Consider the following 24511-nt stretch of genomic DNA (forward strand, 5'->3'; position numbering starts at 1 on the left):
CCAGGGGCCCTTTGCCGTGCATCAGACCGGTGCAAGGTCTGACTCACCAGAGCTTCTGCTGGCGTAGAGTTATTTATTTATTTAGTCTGAAAGGCTCCACCGGAGTGTCTTATCGTGTAGGAGCGGAATCAGATCAAAAATAATCACTATAATTGTTTTAATTAAATGATGCTGCAATAAGAGTTTTCCCCAGCCACTTAAAACAAAAAATCACAGCAAGGATTTAACAATCAATGCCATTTTAAAAAGGAAAAGATTTTCCGTTTCTGCTTCTAGTGTGTAACTGACAGTCCCTTTCATTTTGAGCCAGCAAATAGGAACCAATCCATTTAGGACTAGAGTCTTTACCACCCTGGTCTGGCTGAAATCTCTGCACGTGTATTCAGAAGTACCTCCGAGTGCAGTAAGGTTTCCTTCCAGGTAAGCACAGGCATGAAACTTGGTCCCTTTTCTAACAAAATAATTTATTTAACAATAAATAAATAAATTGAGAGATGACCTTTTCCCCTCTGAAAAATCCTGATGGTATAAATCAGGCCATTTGTTTCTCTGTAGGAGGGTTGTGCGTGTGATTTTTAAAAGGGGGGGGCATGCTACCTAGAATAGTGCGCTTAACTTCACAATCTTAAGTAGTATTTTGTAATCACGTGAAAATCATGTGTCATTTCAGTGTCTGCCACCTACAAAAAATGCCAGTCCAACCTCTCCCTTCCCATGGCAAATCCACAATCACATTTTAGCCGGTGGCCCCCTCCCCAAAATAAAACAGAACTGGGAAACCAAATTGATCCCTACCCTTTTCCCTTTCACTGAAATGATTTTTCACTGAAATGAAAGGGACTCTCTGGGAAGTTCCAGGTAGGCCAAGAGGCCAGGAAAATGACATGCTGTCGGGCCCAGAGGCTTCGCACCACATCCCCTCATAAGGAATTAGGGACAGGGAGGGGCCACCTGGTCACCTCATTCCCATGCCTGCAGGGACAGCAGCCAGCCAGCTTCTCATGTCTGTCCCAGGAGGGATCGTCTACCTCTGAGTCGACTGGCCTCAGCTTGGTGTAGAAGCCTGGTTCTTTTTTTACACACCTTGGATAATGCACAGTCACTCTGCTTTAGCAGCTGGATTTTTCTGTGCGGAACAGAAAAATCTACTTCTAAAGTGCATTGAAAGCGCATTATCCAACATGTGCCCAATAGGCCCTAGTCGCAACTCCACCAGCAGGGGAGAGAGACCCAAAGAGCAGAGGAATGTTCATAGCCCAGAGCAATGAGATTCCCTTGCTAATGCCCAGCTGTGCTGTGGCACAGTGCACCTTTGCTTGCCTTCTGCCTCTCTGGCATCCCTTACACCGTTAGGCCTCCCCTCCTTTTGTTGCACCTGTGTCTTGCCAGCTGTCGCCCCCCCCCCCCCGGATTTCTGCAATTCCAGCCAGAATGCCTCTGGCTTCTCTGTGAAGGGAATCTGCCGTGGCCCAGCGCAAGACTATGCAGAGCTCCTTACGCCTAGATCCACTGGAATGCCTCTGCCGTCTAGGGCAGCAGACTGAAATCGGATTGAGAAGGGTTTCGTTTTGGCAGGACTGTGGAAACTCTTGAGGGCAGGGAGCTGCCTTCAGCACATCATCTAACGATTCCAGAAGACCAGCTGGGTGTTTTATACCCCGCTTTTCACTCCCCAAAGGAATCCCAAAGCAGCTTACAAATGCCTTTCCCTTCCTCTCACCACAACAGACACCCTGCAGGGGAGGTGAGGCTGAGACAGCTCTGGGGGTCCTGCTCTGCAAGAAGAGCTCTAAGAGAACTGGGGATAGGCCAGGGTCACCCGGCCGGCTGCGTGTGGAGGAGAGGGGAATCAAACCCGATTCTCCAGATTCGAGTCTCCGGCTGCACCACACCGGCTCCCTCTGGTGTTGGGCTACAGTGAGGGGCGCCTTCGGATCCCACCCAAGTGCTATGCGGATCGGCTCAGCGGGACTCGGTGGCGGGAAGTGCCTTTGGCGGCGCCAGGCCAGGGCGCTCTTGCCTGCCCCTGCCTCCGGCCTCCCCTCCACACACAAGCAGGGGCCGATCCGGTTTGGCTTCCGAGGTCGCCGGCAGGACTTACTCTCCTGCCTGTTTGTCTGTCTGACGAATTGTGCTTGCCCTCGAAAGCTCACGGCCTGAATAAATCTTTGCTGGTCTTAAAGGTGCCTCTGGACTCTGATTTTATTTGCACAACAGTGCAGCTTTACTCCTCAGCAGGGGTGTTGTGAGGGTATTTTAACAGGGCTTTGTTTTATCAGTTGGACTGCGGATTGGAAGCTCCTCGGGGCATCTCGTATCTGATGAGTTTGCAAAACATTATTATTATTATTATTATTATTATTATTATTATTATTAATAATAATAATAATAATAATAATAATAATAATAATAATAATAATAATAATAATAATAATAATAATAATAATAATAATAATAATAATAATAATAATAATAATCCTTGCTGTTGTTGTTGGAAGCCTTTCTCACAACCGCATTCACCTGGAAGCCTGCCCTGCAGGTTTCCACTCCTCAGTGGAAGACCTCGATTGAGTTGGCAGCCGAGTGGAAAAGAGATGGGCTCGGGAGCGTAGTGGGGGGGGGGGGCGTTGTGTGTGCGCGCGTTCTTTTTGTTTTTAATTAGAGCGCGAGATCAAAATAGAGAGATCTATTTAACCTCAGAGAAGCCAGAGATTAAATTAAATTAAAACGATCCATTAACTGGGGCGAGATTCGTGGCAGTTTATTAAAACAAGAAAGAGAGGAGGCTCGGGTTGATCAGATACAGGCGAGCCGCTCGCTTCTTCGCGAGAGATTCCCTCTGATTTTGAAGCGGGGAGGGGGGATCGCAGCTCCTTAATGAGCCTCGACTCCCTTTAAACTTCAAACGCTCCTCCGAACGGAGTGAAATAATCAGCGAAGAAGCTCGAGCTCTCCCCCCGGGCGGAAAGGAACGCGGCGGAAGCCTGGCTGTGGGGAAGGCGCCGCCGCCGCCCAGATCCCCGGGAGGGAGAAACAGCAGGCCGCCTTCTCGGGTGGAAAGCCCGGCCGAGCCCCCGGAGGAGGGTCCGCCTCCCAAACCAGGCGGGCTTCGAGCTCTGCCCGCAAACTCCCCCCCCCTCCCCACAACAATAACAAAAGATTTACAAGGAAGCTCCGCCGATTTCCATCAGGGGGCTCGATCCAACCTTGAACCGAGAGACACTTTTCAGAAAACCCGGGGAGGGGGGGAGGGGGGGAGTGTGTGTGTGTGTGTGGGGGGGGGGGTGTTAGACGGGAGCAGCTCTGCGCAAAGGCTGCGGTGCCGCGTAGGGTCGCTGCCGTGTGAGCCCGTGGTCGCGTTCAGCGTCTCCGGCCCGCAGCGTCTGCCCGGGAGCGCCAGGCGGTGCGCTGTGACCGGCGCGGAAGGCTGGCTCGAAACGGTGGGCGCCGACGCGCGCAGAGGCTGGCTCTGCGCCGCCGAGGGTTGCGCCTGTGCGCCGTCCGGAGGCCTTTCCCCTGAGGGGGGGGGATGCGCCCAAAGGTGCTTCCAAAGTTTCTCCTGTGCCCAAGTCTCGAAGGGTGTCCCTCTGCGAACCAGAGAAGGGTCCCGGCCCTTTCTTTTTGCCTTTCCCTGCGGGGACCACCTCCCGCGCACCCGACTGTCAAAAGCGCAGCGGGCTCGAAGCTTGAAAGCTTGCCTACGAAACGGGCTCCCCTCCCCTCCCCTCCCTCGACCTTGAGGACTAGAAACGCCGGACAAATCAGCCCGGAGCAGCGCCACGGGGGGCTTCCCACTCAAACCCCGGCTGGCCTGGCCTGGCCTGGCCCCAAACGCTCTGCAGGCCGCGGCGGGGACCCGGGGCGGGCGAGGCGGGGGGAGGGTCACCCAAGCTCGGCCCCTGGCCTGCACGGGAGGGGGGGGACGGTCTTCGGTCGCGGCTCGCCCCGGCAAAAGAATCCGGCCTGGGCTACAAGCCGCCTGTCCTCCGCGACGCGCCTGCCGCTGGGCGCCGGGGGCTCTGGACTGGGCGAGCGGGATCAGGGCCCTTCGCTCAGGCCCGCCTGGCGGGTCTGTTCCCGGGACGGCTGGCCCAGCTCGGGTTTCCTCTCACGGGTGGAGCAGGACCAACTTTGCCGTCGAGACAGAAAAGGCCGGCGGCCATAAGGCGCTCATCCACGCCCCAGCATCCTTCCCCTCCAGCGCCCGGCAGGGATTTTCAGCTGGGCACCGGTTGCGGCGTGACTCCGGTTTGGACAGGGGGCTTTGCTCGGAAGGTTTAAACGAGCCTCATCCTGGCGCCCGTCGCTGGATTGCGGCGCCCACCGCGGCCAACCTGAGGCTTCCCTCGCTTGCCGTGCCTCCCTTCGCACCCCGCAGCCTCTGCTACCTGCCTCCCTCTCCGCTTCTATCCGAATTCGAAGCAGCGGGGCAGGGGCAGGGGCAGGGGCAGGGGCAGGGGCAGGGGCAGGGGCAGGGGCAGGGGCAGGGGCAGGGGCAGGGGCAGGGGCAGGGGCAGGGGCAGGGGCAGGGGCAGGCAGGGCCGCGGTCCAGCGGGGGGTCAGAGCTTAGGGGCGGGGACCCCCGACCTCCCTGCAGCCAGCCCCTCCGGACTCCTTTGGGGAGAAGAGAGAGGCTGCGCGGGGAGGGCCCCTCGGCCTGTTCTCAAGGGGCTCCCCCGATTCCCAGCCCTTCTTTCCCCGGGAGCGCCGCGGGAAACCTGAGCCGGCTGCCGAAAAGCCGCTGCCGCCGGCGCAGCCGTGGAGCGGAAACCGTGGCGAGCGCTTCGCGGCTCCTCCGGGGCGCCAGGGCAGCCGACGGCAGCGGGCGGGAAGCGTGTTTCCCGCGGGCAGCGCGCAACTGGACGGCCAGCCGCCGGCACCCTCGCCCGGGAAGCGCCCTCGCCCGTCCCTGGCCAGGCGCCGGGAACCCGCCCGGAGACACCCTCTCCTCCCGCCCGGTCCTTGGGGGTCGTGCGCCCCGCGCTGCCCCTCTCGCCGCCTGCCTCCCTCCCTCCGTGGGCGCCCCTGGGGGCTTTGGGGGCGGGGGCGGGGCGGGCGGGCTTACCTTGAAGGCGACGGGCAGGGTCTTGTTGCAGCGCCAGTGCGAGGGCAGGACGGAGCAGAGGAAGTTGGGGCTGTCGGTCCTCACCAGCTCGCCGGGGTGGTCGGCCAGGACGTCGACGACGGAGCGCGCCTCGGGGCGGCCGCGGGGGGCGGGGGCGGGCGTGCCCAGGGCGCCGCCGCCGCTGCTCTCTCCCATCTTGGCGCCGCAGGCGAAGGCGGTCGAGGGCGGGGTGAAGCGCCGGCTCGTGCTGGGGTCTACGGGAATACGCATCACAACAGCGGGCGTTAGCGGGCCGCGCGGCCCGGACGGGGCGAGGCGAGGCGGAGACGGCGGCGGCGGCGGCGGCGGGGGGCGCGCGGGGCGGGCGGCGGGACCCCAGGCGGGCGCCGGGGAAGCCGGGCAGCCCAGACGGCCGGGTCCCGCCGAGGGCCGCCGCGCCGCCGGCAGCCAGGCGCAGCTCGCCAGTGGGCCGGTCCGCCGAGCTCCCCCGAAGGCTGCGGCGTCTCCTCCTCCTCCTGCTGGGCGGGTTGCGGACCCCCGGCCGGCACTGCGGGGCCCCCGAGGGCGGGTGGGTCGGGCGTCCCTCCTGCGGCGGCGGCGGCGGTGGCTGGGGCGCCCCCGTCGGGCTTGGGCCTGCTGCGGTCTCCGAGCTGCCTCCTCGCGGCCCCTGCGCGCCCCGTCCCGGACTGTCCGCGCCTGGCTGGCGCTTGGCAAGTTTATTGAAGGCCGGGCAGAGCCGGGACCGGGCGGGCCGAGCGGCAGCCGAGGAAGCCAATCACGGCGCCGCGCCGCGGTAAAGGAACCCGAGGCGGGGAGGGAGGGGCGGGCCTCGGGAGGCCCCGCCCCGCCCCGCCCCTCCCCGCCCGGTCCCCTGAACGCTTCGGGAGGCAGCTCCTCCGGGACGGCGCGGGCGAGCCGTGGGATGGGAGACCCGCAGGGGATGGGCCGGCCGTTCCGCCCACGGCCGCTAGGGGCGCCGTGCCGCGGAGGCAGCCAATGGCGCAGCGCCTCCGAGCGCCCCTCGCCGGCCTGCTCGACGGTCCGCGGGGCTCCCGGCTGCGCCACCCGGTAGGAGGCCGAGGAAGGACCTCGCGGGGTGCAGGAATCGGGGGGACGGAAGGCGCTGGCCGCCCGCTGAGGGCCCTGCGGGAAAGGCGGCCAGCCGGAGGAGGGTCAGTGCCAGGAGGCGATCAAGGGACCCCCCCCCCCGCCGCCGCCGCCGCCGCCGCCGCCACCCATGCATCTAGCTGTGCAAATACGGGCTCCGATCCCAGGCACGCTTGGGAGGAGAGCAAGCCTGGCGGACACGAGCGAGAGAGCCGGCTCGCAGCCTCGCGATCTGACCCCGGGATCCCGAAGCCCGAAGGGCTGATGCCCCGAGGCGCCCCCCCGCCTGCCCACGGGCTTCCGGGAGCAGCGCTGGACTCCCCGCCAGAAACGCCTCGGCTGCCTCGGCCCCCCTTCGCAACCGGGAGTTGCCAGCCTCGAGGAAGACGGGAAACCTGGCCGAGCCCCTTGGCTCCCGTCGCCTCTCTTGCAAGCCGGTCGGAGAGCTTCGCTAGAAGCCCGAGCGACGGTTGCCAACAGGCCAGGAGGGGGGGGGGCGATGCTCTGGTTCCTTGCAAGAACTGGAAGGCGCCTCGAAACAGGCGGCGGACACTTTTGCGCGCCCTCCTGGAACGCAGTCAAACCTCAGAAATCTAGAAATTTTCCTCCAGGACTGTTGGCAACCCTACACCCATTTTTTTTAAAGAGCCACCTCAATGGGCCAGCCCCCCCCCCAGCTCCTCCTGGTGCCCAAGGGAATGGAGGGACCCCTTTGCAGCTGCGGCTGCCCCGAGCTCCCCTCCGGCGGCGGTTGGCCTCGGAAGGGAAGAGCTGCGGAAAGAGCTCCCACCGCACCGTTGCAGGAGGCGAGAGGAAGCCGCCGCCAGCCCTTTCCAGGCCCCTGAGAAGAACCGCAGCAGAAGCGAAGAGAAAGCGAAGGAGACAGGCTCAGTCCCACGGTCAGCTCCGCGCGCCCCTCCCCAAATAAGCACGCCTAAAGCTGGCTCTTGACATCCTGACTTAAGGGAAGGAGAAGCAGCAAGGAGGGTGGGCTGGGGTCCCTGGGGGAGACCCGGGTGCAGCCAGCCACACCCCCCTTCATCTTGGCCCACCTCACAGTGGTTGGTGTGAGGAACAAGTGTTAAGGACGAAAGACCGAGGGCGCTCCCTGCAGTTTTGTACCCAAGAAATTTCCCAGGATTGCACTTGCATTTTGCAAAACTGCATTTGCCGAACCGTATTTTGCTCCGGCCCCGTTCCCCGCGGCTTTAACTAGACAATCGTTTCTGCTTGATCTCCCCCCCCCCTTGAATAGAATTTGACACCGCTTGCCTTTCGCCCCAACCCCGCTGCACTTCCAGGGCCTCCTTTGACCCCGCTTTCTCTTTTGTCTGGCAGCCTGAGAATCCATTCAGCGCATCAGCAAGGCAGAGAGAACCACTCGATTCGAACCCAGGAGCGGCCAAGAGATCTACAAGATTCCGGGGTGGAAGCTCTCTCCCTTCACTCTGGAAATCTGGCGGGCCTTTAAGGGGCTCCCCTGCCCCCTCCCCCCTGCAGATCAACAGGGGCTGCCCTCTGAAACGTGCCCACAGGAAAGTGGTGAGTTCTGAAGCTGCCAAAGCTCCCGGCTAGTGGCAGTTGTGGGTTTTTGGGCTGGGTGGCTGTGGCCACGTGCTCTGAGCCCCAGACCTTTCCCCAGAACTGAGGCTGGCATCTTCAGAGGGATGAGAGGACAAGAGCGGAATCTCTCCTTGCCCAAGTGAGTGCACACACACACACACACACACACACACACACACACACACACACACACACACACCTTCTGCCATCATTGCCTTATATATAGGCAGCGGCCTGAAGGTTGAAGGAAGAAATAAATGGGGTTGATTTGAATCGGAATCCCGAGTTGTAGAGTTTTAAAACCTACTTAACTACTGTTGCATTTAAAAATGTCTTGTAAGCTCTCCTGAGCCTCTGGAAAAGGACGGGGTATTAATTTATAGATAAATAAATCGATTAATAAACAGTGGCTCGTCATTTTATTTACTTCGTGCCTCTGTGTGTGTGTAACGCACCATATTTCTGTCTTTTCTGGGATGGACTGAAACTAGGAAGCGCTTTCCCCTGTGAAGTTCTGGGTGAAGTTCATTAGTAAGTCCCTTAGAAAGTGCTTTCCCTGTGTCTGGGCGGAGTGCATTAGCAAGATCCTTAGGAAGTGTGTTTCCTGCGTCCCCACTTGGGCAGGGAAAGATTCCCCTCTTGCCGTGTCTACCTCTGAAGAGGCCAGCCACAGTGACTGGCCAAAAGTCAGGGGCTCAAGCGACCACACCACGGCCACACAACCTGGGAAGCCCACAACATCACCGGGACCCCGGCCCTGAAATCCTTCGAGATTTCATCTCCCTAGTCCTGGCTAGTATTCCTCCTTTAGAGGAACCCACTGGAGAAGACCCGCCCGGCGGAGGAACACCCAGCCCAGACTTGAAGGGTCCCACCAGCAGCCGGCTTTTGGGGGGGGCAACAGAGGGAGCCTCTCTCCCCCTCCCATTCTAGTGCTTCCCTCCCTCTGGAGATGAGGCCGAAAGGGTTAAACCCGCAAGCATCCAGGAAAACATGACTCGGAAAAGGGGGCAGGCAAAAGAGCACCCCCCCACACACACACATGCACTGATCCGCCTGCCGTCTCAGTCCTGCTCCAGCCTCCCTGGGCCAAATCGCCGGTTGTGTTTCCCGAAGTGAATCCGGTTCAGCTTGGCACTTCATTGGCAAGCACATCTGATGGCAGGGGCAAGCACTTCTCCCGGCTCGCTCGTGGGCTCTGTTCCTAGCCTGCCTGCCTTTCCCTCGGAGGAGGGAATAAAAAAAACCCCGATCTCCTGGGGACACACCGCATGAAACGCCTCACAGAGAATGCAGCAGGGCTAGGATGGCAGACGGCCGAAGACCAAGAGCCAGGCGGACAACGGAACGACAAGGGTTGAATGTAATGCAGGGCAAGCGGGAGGAGATCACCTTTTGGACCAGAGCTCTATTTGGGGGCTCCCTAAGCAGAAAATCCAGACACCCTCCCCCCCAGAAAACAGAATCATCCAAGAAAAGGTGTGCAGCTCAGGGCTATCTGTGCCCATTTCACACACATTGGATAATGCGCTAGCAATGAACTGTAGAAGGAGATTTTCCTCCCGCATCTCACCCGGAGAGAAGTTCTGGAAGCACCACACAGGCAGACCCAGGGACACGATCCTAATCCAGACACCCCCCCCCCCCTCCCCAAGATTGATTTTGAGGTGAATTGGGCACGGGCGAAAATTCCAGGCAATATAGGAAGTCTTCACAAGGGAAATGGGATACATTTTTGGAGTCCACGACAGAGAAAGAGCAAAAAACTGGTGTCGTTTAAAAGGGGGAAATAGAAATGTTTTTGGGGTCTGACTCTGATTTCTTGAAGGGAATCGAAAACTGAACAAAAACCACTGCCAAAGCAGGCGGAATCTGTTTTCCAGTGGGCAAGGGATCCAAACAACAACAAAATTCGACAGGCACCCTCCGACCCGAGATGCGCCTGCAAAGATTTTTTGCAAATGTCAGGCGGCAAACCGAGCCCCAGGGGGGGAATGGCCTTGCAGTCACTTCCACCCGAGCCAGCGAGGAAAGGGAGAGGGGGGGGGGCGAGGATCCCGAGGAGAGCGGCCGCCTCCGGCTGGACGCCTGTTTGCTGGATGGTCAATCCAAGAAACTGCACGTCGGAGCGCGCTTCCTTGCGTGTCTCGCCTGACGGGCCGCCGCGTCCCCCCTTTGCCACTTGGTTAAAAAGCAAGAATTCCTTTCCAACCCCTTTGCTTCTGCCCCGGACTGAGGAGAGCCGCCTTAAAAGAGCTGGATCTTGCCCACTCCCTTTCCCCTCGTTTGCTTTGGTTTTTGAAAGCCGCTCCGGGTGTCCTTAACTCGGCATCCCCTTTCCGCGCTCAGCCAGCTCTTCCTCCCGGGGAGACGGGCTCAGGCGCGGGCCCTCCGGTCGAAGCCTCGGATCCTCTCCAAGCCATTTGCGCTCCTCTCCCCTCCAGGCGCGTGGAGCTCTCCCCCCACCCCGTTCCTGCGCGCCTCGTCTTGGGAGCCGTCCCTCGACGGGCTTCGATGGCCCAGGATCGAATCCCCCCCCCCTCCCCTAATGCACACTCCATTTGAAAGCGCGCCTTTGGATTCTCACGCCGCTTTTTTTTGGGGGGGGGGGTCCCAAATCCCTTTCCTCCTGGCGTCACCCCCACCAACACACACACACACACAGAGCCCCGGGATTGCTTCTGAGCAGCCTTGTTTAGGGTTGCTCCCAATTCTCCAGTGCTAAATTAATTCCTGCCCGGGGAGTTTATCGAGTCCGTCTTTGTGAGCCGAGCCCACAACGGAACCGGCCGGGCAGGAGATCTCTGACGGAGAAGCCAGCTCTGCCCGCCTCGCTGCCCGGGACTTCCAAGTCAAGGGCCCGATCCCTCCTGTGGCGTGCCCTCCTGCCCCGCCTGTAACTCTCACCAGCGGCCCGGGGACCCACTTTGCTCGGAACTCCAAAGCCTTGGGTGCGTTTTGACTCGGGAGTAAGCCCGCCTGCCTTTCATGGCACTGCTAGGGAGATGCCTAACAACCGCAGAGCAGGAGCGGGGCTCGCGGTGTTGGCAGGACTGCCTACTCGTTTGAGAGTCGATCCCCCGCGCCCTGACAGCAGCGGGCCTTCCTTTCGAGGGAACAGAGAGGGGATCCGGCTGCCGGGGAAACGGTAGGAAGACCGACACGCTTCAGGCCCTCGTTTTAAAAAATTGGTTAGATTCTAAAGAGAAAATAGGCATTTTTTAAAAATGTGCGGAATGCACGCGCAGGATTCGAATTCGAGGCTCGAATTTCGGGACAACAGGAAGGAAGCTGTGTGGAAGATTTCGCAGAAGGGAGAAGAGAGAAAGCGGCGGCTGGAAAAAGGGGCAGCTCCACGTTTCGTTCCCTCTCGGCCCTCGCTGGTGGGGAAAGAGACTCGGGCGTCTCCAGGGCGGCGGGGGGGGGGGGTCGCTCCACAAACCCTGCCTCGTTCTTTTGTGGGGGGTTAATGTCGGTGGATTCTCTGTTGCGAATGCGATTCCTACCCTCATTGAAAAGGTTTGGTCAACAAAATTCCGACGTGAGCCGTTTGCACCCCAAACCCAGCTGCGAACTGAGTGCATTTCAGGGGGGGGGGGGAGATCTGAATCCCCCGACTCGATTTCCTTGGTGGGCGGAACAAATACTAGCTTGTCCAAGACCTGCTTTCTGAAACGGATGCGCGCCTCTTTCTTGAGAAATATGATCGTCGGTTTAAATAAATGTGGTATTTTAAAAAAGCTGCTTCTATGACTGCAGTTGAAATTGACATCGTTTGGGGGGGGAGGGAGATCCACCCCCAAACAATATTTCTGTCTGGTTCAGCAATTTCCAGACTATGAATGAACCTCTAACCTACCGGAGAAACGTTAATTTAAAAAAAATGAAGCTCAAAACAGCCACCCACCGAAGAGGCTGCCTGTTGCACCTCTGCCTGCTACCGCTTTGCCTCCTCCCCCGAGGAAGCAGGGGCGGAGGAAGTCCTTCGTCGCTGGAAGTCAGGCATGCGGGGCAGACTCACTCCCTATCCAGACAAGCCACAGAATTGCCTGCCTGCCCTGGAGGTTTCCCGTTGCGCCGCGGCATGAGTCACTGCTTTGGTCTTGCCTCTTTCGCATGAGGTCAGGGGGACCCGATTCCCCCCAGGAAATGTACACGCGCGCACATGCCCTTTAGGAAGCCAGATTTTTAAACAGCTGCCAAACTGCTTCTATGAATAGGTAAATGAGAGTGTTTAAAAAAATCTGCAAATCTTATCCGTGTTCTCCGGGCTTGACTATTTCTGAATGTCCAAACCGAGACCCCACAGAATTAACCCTGCCTCGGGTGTGGCTGTAAATTGAGCCTGAAACTCCCTGGGCCGGCCACACAGGAAGCCTGCACAGACTCACGCAGAGCACAAGACATCTCCGAGAATCCGGTGGTTCTTTCTGTGCCTTTAATTTGATTTTTAAAAAGGGCCGCTCGTCTATCGGAAGTTCGGGAGCACAATTGTTCGGCGGCACAGCAAAATAACAGGCGTGCCAATCGGAGTTGTCATTTTGCTCCCCGGCCACTAGTTGGCGCTTTAACCACATCCTTCGACGCCGCCGCTTCACATAACAACCCTGCGGGTATTAAAATCAAAACCTCACTGCCAACGGAGGCTTTGCAGAACCCGCGGCCGCTAAGTTTACCTCCCACCAAGCCTGAAGGGGGGGAAACAGCAGTCAGCCGACACATGCAGGGCCCTTCTTCTCTCCCTAAATACTTTTTCTACTGGAATTTCCCAAGTGACCAAAAACCCAAACAAACAAAAATCTTGCCTGGTATTTTGAGATGACGGTTAGCATAGGACATCACCGAACAGGCGAAGGTAGGCAATGAGAATGCTCAAGCCACTCCTTTGCCATAAACATACTCCACAGGTTATGCCTCACAGCCCAAACTGAGGCGCTGCTCACATTTGCCTTGCTGTACAGGGTCGTTGTAAAGGTTACGTGGCAGTTCTTAAAACAGACTTAGAAGTGGGTCATGACTCTCTCAGAAGCGAGTCACCAGATCAGGATGGGGGAGGTGGAATAAGGTGAGCTGAGAGAACAGGTTCAGTGGAGATCCTAACCGGCTGCTCAGGAGTGCCGGAGTTCCATAGGAGAGCCAGCAGGGCATCATGGTTGCACCAGGAATCCTCAACCGGGGTTTGTGAAACTCTGGGGGCCGTTCTGCATTCGTCCAAAATAGCACAATGGTTACTAATTGAAATCACTACAGTTTTGCCGTTATGCACAACGTCGTTGACAATCTGCAACACTCCTGAAACCGACCCTGAAAGGGTTTCCTGAATGGATGAGAGTTAATTATTTATATGTGTTTGTGTGTGTGTGTCTGTGTGTGTACACACACACACACACACACACAACAGTTGCAATGTATGGCTGTGAAAGTTGGACCATAAGGCCAATAAGAATCGAGGCTTTTGAACTCTGGTGCTGGAGAAGACTCTTGCGAGTCCCTTGGACTGCAAGGTGAACAAACCGGTCAGTCCTAGAGATCAGCCCTGACTGCTCCTTAGAAGGCCAGATCCTGAAGATGAAACTCAAATACTTTGGCCACCTCATGAGAAGGAAGGACTCCCTGGAGAAGAGCCTAATGCTGGGAGCTATCGAGGGCAAAAGCAGAAGGGGAAGACAGAGAATGAGGTGGCTGGATGGAGTCACTGAAGCACTCGGTGCAAACTTAAATGGACTTCGAGAAATGGTAGAGGACAGGAAGGCCTGGAGGATCATTGTCCATGGGGTTGCGATGGGTCGGAGGGGGTGAGGAGGGGAGGGACCCCAGGTGGGCATGTACACAGCTATGCTTCCCAACCATATTTTGCACGATTGCGCCACTTCGAGGATTTCTCAAAGTCTGAAGAATGTTTTCAGGGGTTTTTCAATGGTCAGAAAGTTGAGAAAGGCTGGAGTAGAGCATCACTCTCATATCTGAGAGACCTGAGTTTGAACCCCTGTCCTTCCATGGAGGCTTTCTGAGTGGCCGTGAGCCAGTCCCTCTCCTTAAGCCTCACCTACCTCACAAGATGGTGGTTGTGGGGATAGAAGAAGAAGAAGAGGAGGAGGAGTCTCAAGACAGCTTACAATCACCTTCCCTTTCCTCTCCCCACAACACCCTGTGAGGCGGGTGAGGCTGAGAGAGCCCTGATATCACTGCTCGGTCAGAACAGCTTTATCAGGGCTGAGGCAAGCCCAGGGTCACCCAGCTGGCTGCATGTGGGGGAAGACCGGGGAATCAAACCCAGCTCATCAGAGTAAAGTCCACACTCCTAACCACTGCACCAAGGGGAGAATGGTGTTGTAACAGGTTTTAGGTCCCTATTGGGTATAAATAAATATTGAACATGAAAAATAAACTTGTGAGTTTCTGGTAGGAGGGCAAACTACAAGGGCATGACTTCACAAGTAGGCCTGGCTTTCAAAAAAAGCTGTGACTCTCTGAGTCACAGGGACAGCAAAATGGCCGTGGGCTTATGCTCACCCCACAGAACTGCTTTCTTGAACTATTAAGGAGTCCCTCCCCAGTCGAAACTGTGCAAGGACTCTGAGCCTCTTGATTCATAGTCCTTACCTGACCATAATTAATTTCTTCACTTATGTTGTTTGGCAGGGGGAGCTACTCTGTTCATATCCTAAAGCATTTGCTGGCAGGGGCTTCTGGGAATTGTAGTTCATGGACATCTGGAGGGCCGCAGTTCGACTACCCCTGTCCTAAAGGGAGCTTTGGGGCACTTTACAGCAGGCTTGCCAACAGGCCAGAAGAAGAACATGCTGCACCTTTCATAGTAGTATAACTGGTGGTTATTTCCCAGCTTATGCAACTGACCTCCATGCCGTAAAAATCCTAGAGTCTCTATTAAAGGGACAGGGCATGCCTCTCCCCTCCAGGTTCTTGGCAACCCTGCTAACAGATTCATTGTGGCATATGCTTTTGTGGACTACTGCCCACTTTCTCAGATGCCTGAAATGATTTCTCAGTCAGCAGAAATATGTTTACAGCAGAGGAGGAAAGTGCATGATGAACGTTAGATAAAAAAGCTACGAAATGCAAGAGGTATAGCTTGTGACTGACCACAGGTATTAAATAACCAGGTTGACTTATCACCCCTTATTAGTGCTGTGAACTGTCACTGTGCTTTCAAGGGCTGTGCAGTCATGTCACAAATCTCTTTTTTCCCCAACATTTACTTTCCCCTTTCTCTCTGCTGCGTGTTGGTTTCTACCTTTTGTAGATTCCGGGTTGCTTCTTCAATCAAATTGTGGATGGTATTAACTCACTCTGAGTCATCTACCTTGAGTCCCAGTTTTAAAAAGTGCCCCTGATGAAGAAAAGTGGCCTTCAGACTGCATCTTTTTGATTTGGAAGAAACTCGTTCGATTTCTGGAGGTTGTTCACTTCTCAAAGTTGCCCAAGGAATACCTTGGGAAAAAATCTAGGCTTCTAAAGGAAGATAGTGGGGTATTCTCACAAGTGAACACAAAGTCCCTGTGTTTCAACAGGCCCTATTTCCAAAGGAATAACGGTTGAAGACACACACACAGAGAGAGAGAGAGAGAGAGAGAGAGAGAGAGAGAGAGAGAGAGAGAGAGAGAGAGAGAGAGAGAGAGAGAGAGAGAGAGATTCTTGTCATTCCCCAGAGATTCCTCTTTGAGGCTTAAATTTGCTGCAGTGTTAGAGCAGCTACGATTTGTGGAAACTCCTGTCAAATCCAGTTTGTTTGCCTAGGAATAAGCACAGCCTAATTGGTGTAAATTCAAAGCCTATCTGACTACAATCTTCCTAATTGGTTTAGTTAAGGAAGCAAATAGGTTCCATTCACTGGCCAGCTGGTAAATGTATATATATTACTTCCTCCATTGCTAACCGTTGCCAGTCCACACCCTGAGCCTTGATGGGTTCAGGCAGCACGCAGCACTCTGTGCCTTTCCTTCCAGGCAAACCAGGGCTGGGCTTTATACAACTCGGTGCAAAGAACTCCCCCGCTGATGTCCTTAGAACTGGCCTTCCAGGGTTTTGTCTGCAACCATCAACATGTCTGGAGGACCAAGAAACATACCCTATGTGCAGAGGGAAGTATTCCATCCAGTGGAAACTGATAGAAATGATTTCATGTTACCAGCAAGGTGTGTTTATGAATGCCAGTGTAAAGCATTTTCCTATTCACTTTACCCTGTCATTATTGTAATCTTTTTTTGACTCTACAATGGCCTTTAACATTTCTACAGATCTTTTAGGATGCTTAAAGCCTTTCACATGTGTTAGACCTCAGCTTAAAGATCATGCCAAGTGAGCACAAGCATGGGGTAGTGGCTAAGAGTGATGGTCTCTAATCTGGAGAACGGGCTTTCATAGAATCATAGAGTTGGAAGGCTCCTCCAGGGTCATCTAGTCCAACCCCAGCACAATGCAGGAACTCACAACTACCTGCCCACCCACAGTGACCCCAATTTCATGCCCCAGTGTTTCTCCAGCCTGGTCTGGCAGAAATTCACCTACCATCCCACAGTGGCGACCAGCAATTCCCTGGGTATGCAAGGAACGGCCACAAAACACAAACACTGGCACATCCCTTCCTGCCCACCCACTCACTTTGATTCCCTACTCCTCCACACACAGCCAGCTGGGTGAACTTGGGCCAGTTACTGTTCTTGCAGTTCTCGCAGAGGTCTCTCAACTCCACCTACTTCACAGGGTTGTTGTGATGAGAGGAAGAAAAAGGTGTTTTGTAAGCCATTTTGGGACTCCTTCGGATAGTGAAAAGTGGGGTATAAAATCCAGCTTTACTTCTTTTTTACCTGCGTGGAGTTCCACATGCCTCAAAACGTAAATGAATGCTTCATCTGGTTTGGCCTCCCATCCAAGAGCTAATCAGGACCAGCTCTGCTTACTTTCTGGGATCTGACAAGAACAGGCTAGCCTGGGCCTCCCTTCCCAATGGGGGGGGGGATGACACAGCCCATTCACAATGTTGAGGTGACCCCGTACTTAAGGGGGGGTCGAGGTGGCCCCCTACTTAACATGGTCCTGTCTGTAATGAACACAGCAAGGTTGCACAATGAGGTTCAAGAAGACCAGAGAATATGTTGTAAACCTCCCCGATCCCTCTTGTGGAGAGGCACAGGCTGTAAATCAAATAATATATAAATGCATGTTGATTGCGGAATGACCATACTTGGTAGCAAAGAGAAACAGAGAGAGGTTCTGGACTATATCTCCAGCTGAGTGAGGGGGTAAGGCTGAGTTTGGCACTTCCCCCCAAAAAGGGGACGGTAATTGCTCCAGCAATTGGGAGACAAAGGAGGAAGGACAGGAACAGGAGGGAAGGTGCTGACCTTTCACATTGGCTGCTTGCTGCCCTCTGCAGGGTCTTCTCTTCTTGCCTAAAGGTAAAGGTATACCCTGTGCAAGCACCGAGTCATGTCTGACCCTTGGGATGACACCCTCCAGCGTTTTCATGGCAGACTCAATACGGGGTGGTTTGCCAGTACCTTCCCCAGTTATTACCGTTTACCCCCCAGCAAGCTGGGTACTCATTTTACCGACCTCGGAAGGATGGAAGGCTGAGTCAACCTTGAGAGCCAGTTTGGTGTAGTGGTTAGTAGTGCGGACTTCTAATCTGGCATGCCAGGTTCGATTCTGCACTCCCCCACATGCAACCAGCTGGGTGACCTTGGGCTCGCCGCTGTTCTGACCTGGCAGTGATATCAGCGCTCTCTCAGCCTCACCCACCCCACAGGGCGTCTGTTGTGGGGAGAGGAATGGGAAGGCAACTGTAAGCCGCTTTGAGCCTCCTTTGGGTAGGGAAAAGCGACATATAAGAACCAACTCTTCTTCTTCTTCTTCTTGAGCCAGCTGCTGGGATTGAACTCCCAACCTCATGGTCAGACAGCTTCAGACAGCATTTCTGCCGCTTACCACTCTGCGCCACAAGAGGCTTCTTGCCTAGGCCAACACTATTGAGGTTCCGTTAGAATTAATCAATACAGCAAACTGCTTTTGTCAATGCAACCTGCCCCTCCCAGCAAAATACAATTAATTAATTGCCAATTAATTGCAGAAGTAACTCTCTCCTTCCCTAAAAGAAGCAGAAAATCACCAGCTGGTATGCTGATGAAAGCTACCTGGAGCTGCTGGGAGAGTAGAATGGTCAGTTTGTGCCTTGATTTTATATATATACATAAATGTAGCAGATGCACATGCATCCACATGAACATGGATTTTGAGTGGTTTATCTAGGAACCATTAAACTCTTTTAACTTGATTTAGGGATGAAACCAGATTTTGCAAGTGTCCTCATTTGTGTTGAGTTTCTCCCTTGTGGAAAAAGATTGGGGTGGGGTGTTAAAGTATTTTACTTTGGCCAGATTGCATCTATTATGTCTGAACTTTCTTTAAGCCACTGCTTGCATGCTTTCTTGCTTTCTTGCTTTCTTGCTTTCTCTCTCTCTCTCTCTCTCCCTCTTTCTATCTCTCCCTCTCTCTCCGTCTCTCTCTTTCTATCTCTTAGCCCGCCACTCCCGAAATGGCTCGTGGCGGGTTACAATATATAAACCCCCCAGTAAAATTCCCCTAAAAATGACATACAATCCACAATGCCTATACAGGGAGCCGAGATACAATGCGGCAAATTAAAAATGACTAAAAGAACCCCAACTAAGACCTCCAGGGGGTGAACATGCCCAGTAGGTTGATTAAAAACTCTATTCATTCCATTCCATTCAGGTTGTCCATATGCTGCCATACCCAAACACAGACATTCGAAGGACTCAGGCAGACCCCTGGTCAAGCAAGTTCAGTCCTGTCTCCTCTGACTGGCAGCAGCTGCTCCAAGGTCTCAAGTGGAGATCTCTCAAGTGGAGATTGTCTACTTCCTGCTCCTTTTAACTGGAGACACCAGGAATCGAACCTGGGACCTTCTGCATGAAAAGCAGAGGCTCTACCCCGAGCCATGGCCCTGCTCCAAAACTGACGTAAAATCAATAGGTTCAGACTGGTGATATCTCAGGTAACAGCTTACTCGAATATTAGATGGCTGAATATTCTAACACCATACCAGCATTTTAATAATGCAGGAAGGAAGATAGGATCTGTTGTTGTTGTTTTAAAAAATTGAATTCAGGAGTGGGACACACCCTCTGGAAGAGGCAGAAAATACTTCCCATGTGTTTTTTATTTTTAACGAACATTCATCCTAATCAAGCTGTCCATCTTATCCTGGCGGTTCTTGGCCGCGTTTACTCCTCTGCAACAGTTTCGGAAATTGCCTGCAAGTTAAGGGACCGTGGCGACCTTCCATTGAGAAAACCTAGTTGCGAATACCGAGGGAAAGCTTGGGCTAGGGTGAAGCACTGCCTGTTCCGCTTGATTGGAAAGATATTTTGTCTGAACTGATTTGACTGGAATCTGCAACATTCCCCACCACCCCCCGCCCCCGGCGGTCTCAGGTACGTGCTGGGGATTTTGGGTGCTCCACCTGCATTTGCAACTCGCAAGGGAAATTGGCTAGTTCAAGAGTTAACCTTTCTATGAGTTCTTTTGCAAACTAGGTAATGTTAATGATTGAGCATTTGTGCCCTAGGGTCAATCTACACCTGATGCTGGTGCTTTTTTTCAACAAGGATCCAGCATGGAGTCGCTCCATTCATCCCAAGCCTGTCACTCCAGTATCACACTAGGTCTTTAGCCGAAAGGAAATCCTTTAGTTTCTTAAGAGAATTTATTTTGTCCCACTTTTCCAAGACAGACTTCATCAAGGTGGCTCTTAGCCCAATAAAAGATCCAAATAACACCACTGAGTCATTGGGGTAAAATGAACAGCCAGGGAAAACATGGAACGAGGCACTGAAAGAGACAAATATGAGTACCACCAACCGTCTCAACCAGAGAATTCAGGCACCAACAACAAAGCCTAAAGAAAACACACTTGAATGGTCACCTGATCCTGGAACATCAACTGCGATGAAGTGATGCTAGGTGGCGCTCTTGAGGAATAGTGTTCAAGAAGTGAAGAGCCATCACCAGAAAGTCCCCGCCTCACATTCCCGAGTGGAGTATCTGAATAGCGCCATAGCTTTAGGATGCTTAGGGCTGATTCTGCGTTGAGCAGGGGGTTGGACTAGATGGCCTGTTTGGCCCCTTCCAACTCTATGATTCTAAGGGGGCAGGTTTTGTGATCTTTCTCTTGCCTTTAGCTGGGGCCATGGATCAGCAGCAGAGCATCTATCTTGTACAGAGAAGACCTTGTGTTCATTCCCTGGTTTTTTAAAGCAAAAAGATTAGTGTGGGAAGAACTCTTAAAACTGGGCAGCAGACACATCCACCCTTCCATCCACAGTCCTCTAGGATTTACTTCAGTCACAACTGATACCAATCTTTAAACAGCCCCGTGGCGCGGAGCGCCACGGACTGTATAAAGGAGTAAGGGCACTGTGGGAGGAGTTAGGGCGGGCCCTGTCCGGGATAAAAACTCGGAGGGGCCAATCAGGAGCCGCGAAGCGGCTCCTGATTGGCCCCTCCAAGTGTCCATCCCAGCCCAAACAGGCAATGGGGAGCCGCGCGAAGCGCGGCTCCCCATTCCCTGCTTCACTTGCAAGGGAGCACCCGCCAGCCGCGCTATGCGCGGCTGGCGGGTGCTCCCTGCCCGGCGCGCTGACGGCTCGGGAGGCGCGAAGCGCCTCCCGAGCCGTCAGGCCGCCGGCAAGGGAGCACCCGCCAGCAACGGACCTCTCAAAATGGCCGCCGCCGCCGACAGCCAGCCGCCGCTGCCGCCGACAGCCAGCCGCCGCCGAAAATGGCCGCCGCCGACAGCCAGCAGCCGCCGCCAGCCAGCCGCCGCCGAAAATGGCCGAAAATTGCTGCGGCCGCCGCCGCCAGCCAGCCCCCGCCGCCGCCGCCTGCCACCCAGCCGCCGCCGAAAATGGACGCCGCCGCAGCCTACCAGCCAGCCGCCGCCGCTGCCAGCGAGCCAGCCGCCCAAAATGGCCGCCGCCGCCGCCAGCGAGCCGCCGCCGCCGCCGCCGCCGCCCCCACCCGAGCTGCTACCGCCGTGACTGCCCCGCTGCCGCCCATCAAGACAGGTAGGCCGCTTCCCCCCAGCCCCGGCCCCACTGTACCCTTATGCCGGCCGGAGGGGGGGGGAGGATAAAGACTTCTGCGGCCCCACAGCTGCGGAAGCCTTTGGGAGTCGGGGGCAGGAGGCCGTGCCCATCTAGCGCCCATTTTATTCCAGATTAAAATGGGCTTGATTTCTAGTTGCTAAATAATGCTGGCAAACCAATAGGTATAAATTGCATGCACAAGTAAACTGCATTCCTAAACAGATTCTTGCTCCAGTCCATGCAGCGGGGGCTTATTCCCATTGCACTGCTTGTTGCCCATATTATACCAGTCTTCACTACAGTCCTTTCTAATGCTTTTAATCCTCCTCTATTCAGAGTGCAAAAGGCTGGCTATAAATGAAGTAAGGGATTAAAGACTTGTTCTCTGAGGATGGCCCCAAGTGCGGTAGCAGATCTAGTGTCCAATCCATGATGTATTTGATTCATGGATCTCAGGTAGCAGGACAGGTGAGTCTGCACCTGAGATCTTGAAGAACTGTGGCCAGGCAGTCTTCCAGCAATAAAGACTTAATTTAGCATTGTGTATTAGGCCTACGTGGATGTGAAGAACATGTGGAAATGTCCTCAGTACCCAATGGCTCTGTGTTGTTCAACAGGAGAGTGGATTGTCCATTTCTCGTCTCTTTGGGCTAAGGGGTTCCGACCCATTCTAACCCAACACGAAAGGCTGACCGCTCTCGGAATGTTTACAACTCCTTAAAAAAAAAAGAAAAGATCTCATGCCATGCATACAAAACATACTTGATCCCTTTCCTAGGAGTCCAAGTGCAAAGTCTTAAAAACATGTGGTTTTTATTGCAGGCAAGAATGAATAACAGCATTCCTCCAATCGCCACATCAAATGGAACAGTAATATCCATCCGCATAGGCGCAAAAGCTGCCCCGTTTCCTCTTTGCAATCGAATTCTGAAGCTAATTATGAAGCAGAAGCGAAGAGAAGAAGAGACACGATAGTCATATGGGTTGCATTTTTTTTAAGTGGAATGGGTGGGTGGATTTTTTTTCAGTGGAGTTGGTTGCTACTTGGTTCCTACTGGTTTTCAACTCTACATTGACCAGTAAATGCAAGTCTCTTCTGGCCCAGAGAAAATTTTATTAAAAACAGCCAGACAGTCTTTTTATCTATATGTCATAGAGGCAAAGGTGCCTTTGGCGTGGTGATAAGAGCTAATGAAACATGTCATTAACACATGTCACTCGATGATTTGGAAGAGGATCTAGTGCATATGTTCCCAAATGCGCAGGACATAAGAAAATGTGATGAGCTGGAGGCCTCTGTGAATGTGCAGTGGAGCCTAGAGGCAGTTCTGGAATCTATTGGATTCTGGCTTTTATTCACGTGTTCTGGAGGACTCTGTATCCTCCAAAGCCTTGTTTCAGATGAACTCAACCTTTTGGGTCATCTTGGACTATCATGGATTAGGCCCCTTGATTGGGAGGAATGTCTGAACAGGGCATGTCTTCCAACACACACCAGGAGGTGTGTTTGTTACATTTGATTGTGCTTTGAATATTTAGCGTTATCTGATGATGAGTTCTGCAAAACCCCAAAATCTCTCTCTCATTTTTAAACCATGATCTGCTGTCCCAGTCAAAGACCGCTGAATTCCTCTGACATCCATGGGTCAGCACCAGCCACAAAAACACTGGCTTCTTTCAATTCACGTGCCGGTACACAAATTTGAACTACGAACCCCAACCCAAAATCTTAACAGGCTGGACAGTAATGACAGCATCTTTAAGAATAGATAAAGGATAGTCCCCTAACCTTCACCAGAAGAAAAAGAGCTGGGGTTTTATACCCTGCTTTTTTTTTCTACCCGAAGGAGTCTCAGAGTCAAAGCAGCATACAATCACCTTCCCTTCCTCTCCCCCACAATAGACACTCTGTGAGGTAGGTAAGACTGAGAGAGCTCTGAGAAAACGGTGACTGACCCAAGTCACCCAGCTGGCTGCATATGGAGGAGGAGTGGGGAATCAAATCCAGTTCTCCAGATTGGAGGCCTCCACTCTTAATCACCACACCCAGCTGGCTCTCTAAGGCACCACATGCCCCATGATCCCCATAGGGGAACAGAAGCTGCTCTCCATCTGTTGCTGTCCCCTTCCAGCAACTGACATACTGCTTCTGGACGTGGAGGTTCCATTTAGCCCCCATGGCTAATACCTGTTCCTCTGAATTGCACTGAGGAATTCCTCCAAAGTTCACAGAAACCAGCAGAGGAGGGACATTCTCTCTTCCTGCTGCAATCATAACCCTGTCGTGGTGCACATGACCTTGAATCCTATGTGCTCTTGAGAATTTGGGCCTGGGTACCAATGCAATGAATTTTTAATAGAAAGCTTCCTCTGGGTCACCTACTTTGCTCTCTTGGAGATCTCCTGATAACGCACCAGCTGAACCACTTTTCAAAAAAGGGATATTGTGGATGAAGTCATCTCGGCAAGTAGCGTTTCAGAGGGGCTGCTGACCTCCCCAGACGCTTTCTCGGTATCCAGTGGTACAGGACAGGCGGTGTGTTTGCCATCTCTCTGACCCTTATTCTCCATTAACCTTTAGCCGATGACAGGGCAGGCGAGCAGTGAAGGGGACTGGGTAAGAGAAACTGGCAGGCTAAGAGCTTTTAGACCATCCTTTCTTTTGGTTAGACCTCTGAGTTTCCAGAATCATAGAATAACAGAGTTGGAAGGGACCTCCTGGGTCATCTAGTCCAATCCCTCTGCACTATGCAGGACACTCACATCCCAATCGCTTATCTACTGTAACCTGCCACCCCCTTGAGCCTTCACAGAATCAGCCTCTCTGTCAGATGGTTATCTAGCCTCTGTTTAAAAATTTCCAAAGATGGAGAACCCACCACCTCCCGAGGAAGCCTGTTCCACTGAGAAACCGCTCTCACTGTCAGGAACTTCTTCCTGATGTTTAGACGGAATTTCTTTTGAATTAATTTCATCCCATTGGTTTTAAGGGTGAAGCACAATTGTAAGTCCTCCTGTCTCCTGTTGCCAGCCAGTCACCAGTAACCCTGAGAGCCCGCATGGTGTAGTGGTAAAGAGTGGCAGCCCCTAAGCAAGAGAACTGGGTTTGATCTCCCACTCCTCTTTCACATGCAGCCAGTTAGGTGACCTTGGGCCATCCAGAGTTCTCTCAGGGCTCTCTCAGACCCACCTTCCTCACAGGGTCACTGTTATGGGGAGAGTAAGAGTGGGCGATTGTAAGCTGCTTTGAGATTTCTTCTGTTAGGAAAAAGCAGGGTACAAAACCCCCAGCTCCTCTTCTCTTCTATGGGCAGAGCTCCAGGAAACAGCATGGCCAACAATTCCAGGTTATCATTTCTGGGTGGAAAAGTGACACTTAAGAATCCCACAAATAGCTAAAGACCACTGAAGCACGTCTGACAAGGAAAACCATCTAAATGGTGCAAATAAAGTCTGAATAGATAATTTCTCATTCTCATTTTTACTTGAAATGTTTACCTCCTTGTATGCTGCCAACAAAAGTGCGTCTAGACAAGGCTATGGTCTTCCCAGTTGCAATGTATGGCTATGAAAGTTGGACCATAAGGAAGGCCAAGCGTCAAAGAATTGAGGCTTTTGAACTCTGGTGCTGGAGAAGACTCTTGCG

The 24511-nt window shown here is 53.9% G+C and overlaps 1 protein-coding gene across 2 annotated transcripts in view; it reads right to left on the reverse strand.

Annotated features, from left to right (window-relative positions):
- The window catches only part of RUNX3 (RUNX family transcription factor 3), a 135060-nt gene that overhangs the window by 72238 nt on the left and 38311 nt on the right, over window positions 1-24511 (reverse strand). The window contains exon 5 of one of the 2 annotated variants that reach the window (XM_077337642.1): window positions 5066-5319. In XM_077337642.1, coding sequence (XP_077193757.1) covers window positions 5066-5319 — 254 coding nt within the window. Of the gene's footprint in view, window positions 1-5065; window positions 5387-24511 lie in introns of those variants that run through there. The other variant, XM_077337643.1, reaches the window with a different exon arrangement.

The sequence above is a fragment of the Paroedura picta genome, chromosome 5 (assembly GCF_049243985.1).
Source record: "Paroedura picta isolate Pp20150507F chromosome 5, Ppicta_v3.0, whole genome shotgun sequence".
In the NCBI taxonomy this organism is placed as follows: domain Eukaryota; kingdom Metazoa; phylum Chordata; class Lepidosauria; order Squamata; family Gekkonidae; genus Paroedura; species Paroedura picta.